Below are 12,695 nucleotides of genomic sequence, written 5' to 3' on the forward strand. Positions count from 1 at the left end.
CAAGTCACAGCATCTTCTTCCTGTCGGTTAAATTTCGCGTCTGTAGCACGTCATCTTCGTGGTGTAGCAATTTTAATGGCCATAGTGTAGATTAAAGCATCAATTTTTATCCACCACACATTGAACATGGCCAAAAAGCTACTTGTTTGTGTAATGTAATGATTATACAGTCTTGTTTTGCTAAACGGGACAAAATGCGAGAAACAATGCATGAGAGGAGAAGGAACAAAACAGGTCATATGGAGATATAACCGGAAACGTGGGGTTCTGTACTATAGACCATTTATTCATTCATCATGCCTTTGCAGTACGCTACAATATACGACATGCTTTGGTGAGATCATCTTTAGATAAGGTGTTCAAAGTGGTGCCAGGAACCTCTGAGCAGGTGCGAATATCAGGCAACAGCGACTCACATCCACGTTGAAATATGCCAACCTTGCAATTGAATGGCGTCACAGGCAGAATGAATGTATTTTGCCAGAGTCTAAACGTCCAGGATGGGCTCTGTATACACGATTCTTTCAGGTGCTCCTTCAGGCATAAATCTGGAGGACTGAGGTCCAATGATTGGGTGGGCCACGGGACTGGACCATCTCATCCGATCCATTGGTCAGAGTAGATGTTTCCATATGCCTCCATATGGAAATGGGGATGTGAAAAATGGTTCAAATGGCTCTGAGCACTATGGGACTCAACTGCTGTGGTCATAAGTCCCCTAGAACTTAGAACTACTTAAACCTAACTAACCTAAGGACAGCACACAACACCCAGCCATCACGAGGCAGAGAAAATCCGTGACCCCGCCGGGAATCGAACCCGGGAACCCGGGCGTGGGAAGCGAGAACGCTACCGCACGACCACGAGATGCTGGCTGGGGATACGAGCTGGAGCACCATCACATAGCAGCCACATTGCCATTGTACCACGAAAGGCACGTCGTCCAGCACGGGAAGAGTATCACCTGCAGGAAATGCAGATATTGCCACAGTTCCGTGAGGATTCTTAGCCCACAGGTGGGTGCTGAGAAGGTTGGCGATACTGACCATCGTAAAGGTAGCCTCATTTGTGAGCAGGGTAAATGACAGAAATCCCATCACCATGGTGGAGAAACAGCGCCAAAACCGTCGCTACGGAGACAAGTCTGTAGGTGACAACCTCAGCATACGCTGTAAATGGTATGGATAATGGCACCTGTGGCGGAGGACGCTCAAACTTTCGTCTTGCTTACCTCATGCTGGCGGGCCCTGCCTGGTGCTCCGGGGTCATATTCCACAGTGCCCAACATCTGTTCCTGCAAGCCTGTGTACGCACCGTCTTTCGTGGTTATCCATTCCGATAAACGAGAGTGCCTCACACAGACGACGGAACACGGTTGCAGTCGGTTTATGGTGGGGTTATCTGCTGGGGTATTTTGCCCGGTACAGGCGTGCTGCCGCCCGCCCATTGCGATTTGACTGTTCGCATTTAAAGATCATGCAGGCCTGTTCCTGGTTGGTATACGGGGCCGTCGTACTGCACTACACGGCACGCGTCTACTCCAGAGTAAGTTGGCGACAACAGTGAAGCGAATGCCCACTAGTACCGACGTGTGAGCTCGCCGCTGTCATGGTCAGTATTGCTGCCCTCTTGATCGTGGAGCTAAAACTCTAGTACAGACAGATCATTCCCATTTACCTCCTCTGTGCTTTCAGTCACAAAAGCATACACTAACATCTTTTATCTCCAAGTGGGTCTACCTCCATTGGAACGTGTTTCCGGCCATATATCTAAATGACCTTTTTTGCTCATTATCCTCTCACGGATCATTTCCTGCAGTCTGTGCTCATTTAGAGAAATAATTCGGTAGAACACTCATTGTAACAAATCAAAAGTGATTTTTTATCTGATTGCGCAGCCTTTGGGAGACGTACAGCAAGGTTCACAAGTTCACGGGCGTTTTGGAGCGATTCAGCACCAATGAATGGGAATTCGAGGAAGACAACGTTATCACATTGTTGCAGCGCCTGGGGACTGTTGATCGTAAACTGTTTCCCTTCGATGTCAAAGACCTCGACTGGGAGTGCCTTCTGAGCATTTCTACCCGCGGACTGCGCGTTTATCTGGCCAACGATAGCCTTGATACACTGGATGCTGCCCGGGTTAAATATCGCAGGTAAGTGCTCAGTTTTTAATTTGAGGATCTACTACGTTTACAACTATTAAGGGCTAAACTAGCGGGAAGGAGCGCCTGATCCCCGGCACGAATCCGCCTAGCGGACTTGTGTCGGGGTCTGGTGAGCCGGCCAGTCTGTGGATGCTTTTTAGGCGGTTTTCCATCTGCCTAGGCAAATGCGGGCTGGTTCCCCTTATTCCGCCTCAGCTACACTATGTCGGAGATTGTTGCGCAAACAGTTCTCCACGTACTTGTACACCACCATTACTGTACGCTACTCTTGATGCCTGACCATTATGTCTTAGCAACCGATCACTTCTTTTAGTCAAACTGTTTCACAAATTTAACTGTAGAAGGACCAGGATGGAATATCGACACTATTATGAAAACGATGTCTCTCTAAAGATGACAGTTGAGTTGCAGACTAGCACAATGAAAAGGCTGTTACACACACCAGGAAATGGTACAATATTTAGGTAGGAGTTCAAAAGCCAGTGTCACGATATAAAGAAATAAATAGTACCGTGACAGGACCGATTAGCCAAGTGTTCAAGGGAAAAAAGGAAGGTCACAGTTTAACGTCCCGTAGTCGAGATCATTAGACACTAAGTAGAATCGTGGATGGCACAAGGATAGAAAACGAAATTTACTCCTGTGTTCTTTCCGAAGGAATTATTCAGACATGTTCTTAAGCTATGGAGGGGGAACCATTTCAAAGTTAAGTCAGGATGGAATTGAAATCCTTTTCTTCCAGAGCGATTTCAGTGCTTTAACCACAATGCAATGTCTATTGGTGTCAAACTGACGAAATAAACTACAAGTTGAGTGAATTTAGGGATCTGATAGGAACAGGGAACGCTTCATTATTTCATGCAATATGTGAATGCGGGCTGTCCTGATGGAAAAGTGTTCCACGTTGGTGTATGTTGTATAGTGTGCCATTACTTATTGTGAATGTCGCTTGTCTCTCCACGTCTTGTATAAGACCTCGGAATGATAAGAGCGTCATTCTGAAACTAATGTCTCCAGTTTATTATCAGGGAAACTACAACAGATACAGAGAGCACAATAACACAATTGAACAGGACAAGATTTTAGGTTCTACCCTCTTTCTCCCACATAAACGTCACCATTCGTTACGCACATTTGCCAACGATGAACAAGGTCCTTCGTACTGCACTCTTAAAACGTCTAAACCAGCTGGGGCTAGTCACTGTCTTACAGCCTCTACAACAGCATCCATGTCTGGAAGATGTTGACCAAGAGTTCATCTTTCATAGGCCCAGTCTGAACATGGATGTGGTAGGACAATTCAGCCAAATTTGGCAGTGACTTCGGTGGTCACAAATTGTTGTGTGTGTCGTATTGCAAAACATCCATGTATCTACGTGAACTTAATTGAATCAGAATTAAGCATGAAACAGGTACACCCGTGAGATGCAGTGCTGAAATTAACATTGTTGTTGCCGTCTACCCTAATACTGATTTCATGCAGCTCCTCCTGTACTCTATCGTAGCAAACCTACTCATCTCTGTACAAATATTGCAGCCTACATCCTTCGGAATCTACTTCATGTACTCATCTCTTAATCTCCCTCTAAGATTTTCTTCCCACTCTGCTCTCCAATACTAAGCTGGTGACCCCATGATGTCTCAAATTGTCCAATCAACCGATCCCTTCTTTTAGTAAAGTTGTCCAATAAATTTCTTGTCGCCCCGATTCTATTCAGTACCTCCTCATTACTTACAGGATCTACCCATCTAGTCTCCACCCTTCTTCTGTGGCATCGTATTTCAAATGCCTCTAATCTCCACTTATCTAAGCTATTCATCGTCCATGTAGCACTTCCACACGTGGCCACATTAGAGGCAAATACCTTTAGGAAAAGGCCCTAACACTTAAAACCATACCCAGTGTTAACAAATTCCTCTTCTTCACAATCACCTTTCTTGATATCCTCTCTATTTTGGACATTATCTGATATTTTGCTGCCCAAATGACGAAACTCGTTTACTACATATAGCGTCCCGTTACAAAATCTAATTCCCTCAGCATCACCTGATTTAATTCGACTACATTCCATTATACTTGTTTTACTTTTGCTGATGTTCGTCTTATATCGTCCTTTCAAGGCACTGTCCATTCCCTTCCACTGCTCTTCCAAATCTTTTGCTGCCCTGACAGAATTATAATCGGAAAACCTCAAAGATTTTATTTCTTCTTCTTGAATGTTAATTCCCTCTCCAGAATTTTCTCTGGTTTCTTTTATTCCTTCCTCAATTTACAAATTGAATAACATCGGGGATAGGCTTCAACCTTGTCTCACTCCTTTCATGTCCATCGACTCTTGTAACTGCCGTCTGATTCCTATATAAGTTATAAATATCTTTTCGGTCATTGTATTTTATCCCCGACACCTTCAAAATTTCGTCATTGTCAAAAGCTTTCTCTAAGTCTACAAATGGTATAAACTTAGGTTTGCCTTTCCTTAACCTATCTTTTAAGAGAGTTCATACGCTCGGTACTCTGTAGCCTGTTCCTGCATTTCTTGAGAACCCAAAGCGATCTGCTCCGAGGTCGGCTTCGACCAATTTCTCCCTTTTTCTGCAAATAATTCTAGTCTTTTGAAACCATGTCTTATGAAACTGATAGTTCGGAGTGCAACGGGAATTCCACTGTTAAATGCAGAGGAGAGAGCAGATAGGTGGAAAGAATACATTGAAAGCCTCTATGAGGGTGAAGATTTGTCTGATGTGATAGAAGAAGAAACAGGAGTCGATTTAGAAGAGATAGGGGATCCAGTATAAGAATCGGAATTTAAAAGAGCTTTGGAGGACTTACGGTCAAATAAGGCAGAAGGGATAGATAACATTCCATCAGAATTTCTAAAATCATTGGGGGAAGTGGCAACAAAACGACTATTTACGTTGGTGTGTAGAATATATGAGTCTGGCGATATACCATCTGACTTTCGGAAAAGCATCATCCACACAATTCCGAAGACGGCAAGAGCTGACAAGTGCGAGAATTATCGCACAATCAGCTTAACAGCTCATGCATCGAAGCTGCTTACAAGAATAATATACAGAAGAATGGAAAAGAAAATTGAGAATGCGCTAGGTGACGATCAGTTTGGCTTTAGGAAAAGTAAAGGGACGAGAGAGGCAATTCTGACGTTTCGGCTAATAATGGAAGCAAGGCTAAAGAAAAATCAAGACACTTTCATAGGATTTGTCGACCTGGAAAAAGCGTTCGACAATATAAAATGGTGCAAGCTGTTCGTCCTGAAAAAAGTAGGGGTAAGCTATAGGGAGAGACGGGTGATATACAATATGTACAACAACCAAGAGGGAATAATAAGAGTGGACGATCAAGAACGAAGTGCTCGTATTAAGAAGGATGTAAGACAAGGCTGTAGCCTTTCGCCCCTTCACTTCAATCTGTACATCGAGGAAGCAATGATGGAAATAAAAGAAAGGTTCAGGAGTGGAATAAAAATACAAGGTGAAAGGATATCAATGGTACGATTCGCTGATGACATTGCTATCCTGAGTGAAAGTGAAGAAGAATTAAATGATCTGCTGAACGGAATGAACAGTCTAATGAGTACACAGTGTGGTTTGAGAGTAAATCGGAGAAAGACGAAGGTAATGAGAAGTAGCAGAAATGAGAACAGCGAGAAACTTAACATCAGGATTGATGGTCACAAAGTCAATGAAGTTAAGGAATTCTGCTACCTAGGCAGTAAAATAACCAATGACGGACGGAGCAAGGAGGACATCAAAAGCAGACTCGCTATGGCAAAAATGGCATTTCTGGCCAAGAGAAGTCTACTACTATCAAATACCGGCCTTAATTTGAGGAAGAAATTTCTGAGGATGTACGTCTGGAGTACAGCATTGTATGGTTGTGAAACATGGACTGTGGGAAAACCGGAACAGAAGAGAATCGAAGCATTTGAGATGTGGTGCTATAGACGAGTTGAAAATTAGGTGGACTGATAAGGTAAGGAATGAGGAGGTTCTACGCAGAATCGGAGAGGAAAGGAATATGTGGAAAACACTGATAAGGAGAAGGGACAGTATGATAGGACATCTGCTAAGACATGAGGGAATGACTTCCATGGTACTAGAGGGAGCTGTAGAGGGCAAAAAAGTGCTACTCTGAGATGAAGAGGTTAGCACAGGAAAGGAATTCGTGGCGGGCCGCATCAAACCAGTCAATAGACTGATCGGAAATATCCACACCTGTCAGCATTTGCTTCCTTGAAATTGCAATTAGTGCATTATTCTTGAAATCTGAGGGTATTTCGCATGCCTAATACATCTTGGGAGCAGATGGAGTAGTTTTGTCAAGGCTGACTCTCCCAAGTCTCTCAATAGTTCAGACAGAATGGCGTCTACTCGAGGGATCGTGTTTCGACTTAGATCTTTCAGAGATCTGTCAAATTCTTCTCGCTGTATCACGTCTCCCTCTCATCTTCATCTACGTCCTGTTCCATTTCTATAATACTGCCAGCGCTTTCATATCCCTTGTATGGATCCTCTATAAGTCAAAAAAATGTTAGTAAATGGGACATCTCTCTGTGCCACAACAGGCGACCTCACAACCAGCCCTCCTGCGCGGGCTGGGTCAACTTTGTGTTTTCAAGTGAGTAACCCTCCCCCCATTTTTATTGCCTATTCGGATAATATATATGTACCGTTTACTCAAACGATTGCAGTAACAAATGGTCAAACACAGTGGTTTACGCTTACATCGTACATGAAATATAGAATCTGATGCGTTCTTAATTGCAGAAACAGCCACACTCGGTATTTGTCGATTACAGCATCGTCTACCGCAAATTAGAAGAGGACTCATCGAATTCAAGCACTCCAATGGCGAGAGGTAAGGGGATGCGCTGAAAGCAAACACCACAATGATGAGAGGCAACGACCCTCACCTATACAAGCATCCCGAAAGAAAAGAGAAAACTTTTGCAACTTAGCAACGGCTAACCATATTGTACTATACACTAAAATCTGCAATACTAAAGTAACGTAAATATCAACCGTTAGAACACAAAGGTTACATCAACATCGTAAATGAAATGTAAAATCAACGGCGTTCGTCCTTAATTGCAAAAACAGGCACACTTAATATTTGTCGATTATAGATCCATCTACCACAAATGAAAAACAACGGGTTAAGTAAACCGTGCGTATTTTTTGGCATAGGATCCTATTATGCAATAAAAATGTATGGTTCCCATTTTAAAATACAAAGTCGACCCTTCCCACGTAGGAGGTGTGGTTATGAGGAGCTCACATGTGGCATAGACAGATGTCTCCATTACTAGCATTACCTTTTCACACAGAAAATTTTTTACTTACAATGCGTCGTTTTCGAGATATTTAATGTCTCTAGTTAGAAAAAAGAACCTCTTTACTCCAACCACGGTTCAGCTCTCCCTTCTTTGCTTTGTTCTGGTTTTTCATCTGAGTTCTTGATATTGATACAGCTGCTTCTCTTTTCTGCAAAGGCCTCTTTAATTTTCCTGTAAGTGGTATCTATCTTTCCCTACCTTTGTTTTCTGGCTACTGCTGCTTAACCATTTTTCACTTCCTGTTAATCTCATTTTTTGGAAGCTTGTATCCCCTTTGGCCTGCCTCATTTGCTACATTTTTATTTTTCTCCTTTCATAAATTAAATTCAGTATCTCCTGTGACGTCGAAAAATTTCTGTTACGAGTTGTCTTTTTATATATTTGATCCTCTGCTGCCTTTAAAATTTCGTCTGTCGAAGCTATTCCTTCGCCTTCTACTGATTCTTCTTTCCCTGGTTCAACCAAGTGGGCCTAATGCTCGCTCTGAAACTCTCAGCAACTTCTGGTCCTTTCACCATAATCAAGTCCCATCTGTTTGATTTCCAACCTTTCGCAAATTCTTCAGTTTTACTCTAAAGTTCATACCCAATAAATTATGGTCAGAGTCTACTTCTGCCCCTGTAAATGTCTTACAGTTTAAAATCTGTTCTAAAATCCCTGTCTTTGCATTACAGAGTCAATGTGAAGTCTTCCAATGTCTCCGGGACTTTTCCACATGTATAGCGCTCCTTCATGATACTTAATCCATGTGTTATGCTCTGTACAAAATTCTACCAGGCGCCTTGCTCTTCCATTTCTGTCAACCATCCACATCCTCCTACTATCTTTTCTTATCTTCCTTTTCCTACCAGCGAATTCCACTCCCCTATCACAATTAAACATTGCTCTACAATAATTATCTGAATAATTTCTTTTATCTCAAGACACAGTTCTTCAGTTCTTCGTCATCTACGCAGCTGACTGGCCTATAAACTTGTACGACAGTGGTGAGTGCGGGCTTAGTGTCTGTCTTGGGCACGATGATGGGTTCATAGTGCTCGTCATACTAGCTTACCCACATTCCTATTTTCTTATATATTATTGAACCAGCTCCCTGTGGTGGCCATACATGATTTTGTATTTATAACCTATTTCACCAGACCAGAAATCCTATTCCCCTGTCACCAAACTTCACGAATTTCCACTATATATAACGCAACTGGTTTACTAACGCTGTAAATTATTTTGGATCCAGAATGAATTTCAAGGTGGAGAAGTGACATGGTATTTATCTTTGAAAAGGATCAGATGCAGTAAAAAAATCAAGACTGAAAAACAATCTGTGGTTTATAATAAAAATCATTGAATAATAAAGCACTAAAAACAATTACAGAAGGATCAAAGTTACTATGGATTACTTACTCATAAGACCAGCAAAACTAAGCCTATCAGTTGGCAATGTTATCCACTGGGGTACATCAGAGAGATGAAATACCGTAGAGAGGCAACATCGCGACCAGAGTGAAGTAAACTGAAGAAGCCTCCGCCATGTTACCATGTTTTCGGAGGTCAAAAGACAGTGCGTGAGCAAATTGCGAAATTGAAACTGTTGGCGTTTATTAGCGCACTAACACTTTGTATACACCATCTCTTGACACTTTTAGTAGCCTTCATTTAAGTACTGTTACCCCAGATGTCACTAAAAGAGAATTTAGAAGTAAAGGATATGTTCTACGATATTTAGTTCAGTGCATACGTTTCTACAGAAAACTTTCGAAGAACAGCAGTCATTTCGGAGATGAGCATTCTACAGAAAGATTACGCTTATTTCGGTTGTATGTGTCATTCATTTCGCATTTGAAGCAAAAGCTGCATTGCACTGAGCAGTTAGACACCGTCCTACACAGCAGGTACATTACGATCCAAGCGACGTAGACAGTCGAAATGCAATGAAGTTTTCGATTGATTGTAAGCTAATTAAAATAATAGCCAATATATTACCTTGTCTTTCTCATGAATCAGACAACTCTGTTTACATGTAGTTGCATACAGAGCCAAACTGTGCAAAGTTATATAGTAGATCCCCCTTTAAATTTTTTGCAGATTGATTATGACATTCGCACATAACTGCATGAAACAAGTTGGGGACTTTACCACTATCTGCAACGTTTTTTTCTGAATGTATCCTGCAATTTTAGTGTGTATGACTAAAAGTGCGTTAGGTATGGGAAAGTGCTGTTAAACAAAGGGTGAAAGTAAACATTAGGCTTTCCTTCATGTTAGTCTCACCACAACCAAGACTTCAGGGGGAGGATTGTAGTATCACACTTTAGCCCCATGAATACCCTTCTACATTTTGATTTATAAGATTCATTGTCATATTAATTTACACTTTGTAATTATACCTAATTTACACGATTATTTGAAGTTGTAATTTAAAATATGTAATTATCAGTTGTATATCCAAACTTCAGAAAACGAATATCCATATATAAAATATTCCAAGACTGATTCACAGAGTAATTTGTACTTAATAATTTGCATACAGAGGGCTCCTATTATGATTTGAAACTATAAATTCAAACAAATAACTAGCTGTTCACAGGGAATTACAGATCTTTCCGCCTGTAATACATACTTTCTAATGTAGTAGTAGTAGTACTAGTAGCTTTATTCATCAGTAGATCTCTTTTTACAAGGATATTGGGCATGTCAAAGTATTTACAAGTTTAGACTAATTTAAAGTAAGCTAATTCGTATACACATATTTACAGACCTCTAGCTATAGACAATCATTAGATTTACTACTGGTATACAACACTTTTTTTACAAATAACTTATTAAATAATGTAATATCACAATGTTCACTCATATCTCACTATCAGTCACTGCTTCGCACTTGCTATCCTGAAAAACTGAGTCAGCATCCCTCCATAATGAGTGAGATGTTGAGCTCAGAAAGAGGAAGCGGTGTTAGTATTGCGCTACCATTGATGCATAACTTGGGGATAAGTATTTCTAGAACGGAAAAAAGAAGGAAAAAAAACACAAAGTGCTATGTGGAATGTTGGATGTTTTATAATCATTATTATTAGTATTTATTTGTATAACATTTTTTTATGAAATTCCTCCTCTGTTTTATCTAAGTAATCCTTCAATGCATAAATTGTATTGCAAATCAGGTACTTTTTGGCTGCCTTTTTAAATAAGTGTATTTTCGCAATTTCTTTAATATCTTTTGGTAATTTATTGTACAGTTTTATTCCTTGGTAGAAAATGGTATTTTGAGTTTTATGTTTATTTTTTCTTGGTAAATGTAAGTTGAGTCTAGCTCTTGTTCCATGGTCATGTACAGAGCAGTTGTGCAGTAATTACCAATGTTATTTTTGATGTGTGCAACTGACTGGTAAATGTATTCACAAGGAGCAGTTAAAATCCCCAGTGTTTTGAAAAGATCTTTACAATGAGCTCAACTGGTATTTTTGGTTACTATTCTTATGGCTCTTTCATGGAGTTTGAAAATTGTGTTCATATTTTATGCATTTGTTCCCCAAAAAAGAATGCCATATTTAAGAATTGAGTGTACATATGAACAATATGTAACTAAAAGACACTGCATGTTACACACTGATGATAGGATTCTAAGGGCATAACATGCTAATGACATTCTGTTTGCAAGTACCTTTGTTTGTTCACACCACTTCAACTGAGTATCAATATTCATTCCTAGAAATTGTGCATTTGTTTCACAGTCTATAGAGGTGCCATCTACATTTGAATTAACATTGTCATTTTTCCTCTTCAAACTGAAATTCATGGCGTTAGTTTTCCTTATGTTCATTTTCACTTTATTGCTTATTAACCAATCATAAACTTCCTTGAGAGTTTCATTTACTTTCTCAGTAAGGAGTTCTCTTGTTTTCTCAGTGACTATAATATTGCTGTCATCAGCGAAAAGAATTTCTTCACCATGAGTAACACTACTCGGAAAGTCATTGATGTATATCACGAACAGTACTGGTCCTAATATGCTACCTTGGGGAACCCCTATATTAATGTATGTTGGTTCTGATAAGTGTTTTACTAAATGGTTACATCTATTTGAAGTTGGTTCTGATAAGTGTTTTACTAAATGTTTAGATATATTTGAAGTATGTGTTATCTCTACTCCTAGTACCCTATCTGCTAGGTATGATCGAAACCAGTCATTAGCTACCCCTGTTGTTCGTAATGCTTCTATTTTCTTTAATAGAATCTTGTGGTCGACTGTATCAAACGCCTTATAAAGATACAAAAATATGCCTGTAACACACTCATCTTTATTAAGACCATCAAGTACAACTTTGGGAATTCTACTACGGCTCACATTTCGGAAACCAAACTGTGATTCACATAAAAGATTGTATTTACTTAGGTACTTCATTAATCTGTCTTTAATAATTGCTACTATTATTTTTTAGGATGCTGACAGCAGAGAAATAGATCAGTAATTTTCTATGTCATCTGCTTTACCTTTTTTAAGCAAAAGTATAACTCTTGCCTGTTTTAACTGCTCTGGAAATGGCCTTGATGTGAAGGATTCATTTAGCATATTTGTTAAGGGGCCTTGTATAATCCCAATGCATTGTTTGAGTACAAACATTGGTACTTCATCTAAGCCTACTGACTTTTTATTTTTTATTTTTTGAACAGTTTTATTGACTTCATTCTCTGTGGTTGGAAGGAAAAATCATTGTATTTAGTGCAACATTATTTACAGGTGTTATGTTTGTTTTGGGGAATTTTTGCTGTATCTTCTCTGCAAGACTTGAAAAACGCTCGTTTACATCTACATCTACATACATACTCCGCAATCCACCATACGGTGCGTGGCGGAGGGTACCTCGTACCACAACTAGCATCTTCTCTCCCTGTTCCACTCCCAAACAGAACAAGGGAAAACCGACTGCCTACACGCCTCACTACGAGCCCCAACCTCTCCCAACTCATCCTCGTGGTCCTTCCGCGAAATGTAAGTTGGCGGCAGTAAAATTGCACCGCAGCCAGCCCCAAACGCCGGCTCTCCAAATTTCCTCAGCAGCGATTCACGAAAAGAACGCCTCCCATCCTCCAGAGACTCCTACCTGAGCTCCCGAAGCACCTCCACAACAGCAACAAATCCAGCAGCCCGCCTCCGAATTGCCCCGATGCCC

General features: G+C 40.6%; 1 protein-coding gene across 1 annotated transcript in view; it reads left to right on the forward strand.

Annotated features, from left to right (window-relative positions):
* The window catches only part of LOC126418727 (fatty acyl-CoA reductase wat-like), a 292,976-nt gene that overhangs the window by 252,084 nt on the left and 28,197 nt on the right, over positions 1-12,695 (forward strand). Inside the window, exon 8 of the mRNA XM_050085632.1 lies at positions 1,898-2,155. Within this exon, the coding sequence (XP_049941589.1) occupies positions 1,898-2,155 (258 nt within the window). The remainder of the gene's footprint in view (positions 1-1,897; positions 2,156-12,695) is intronic.

The sequence above is a fragment of the Schistocerca serialis genome, chromosome 9, assembly GCF_023864345.2.
Source record: "Schistocerca serialis cubense isolate TAMUIC-IGC-003099 chromosome 9, iqSchSeri2.2, whole genome shotgun sequence".
NCBI lineage: Eukaryota > Metazoa > Arthropoda > Insecta > Orthoptera > Acrididae > Schistocerca > Schistocerca serialis.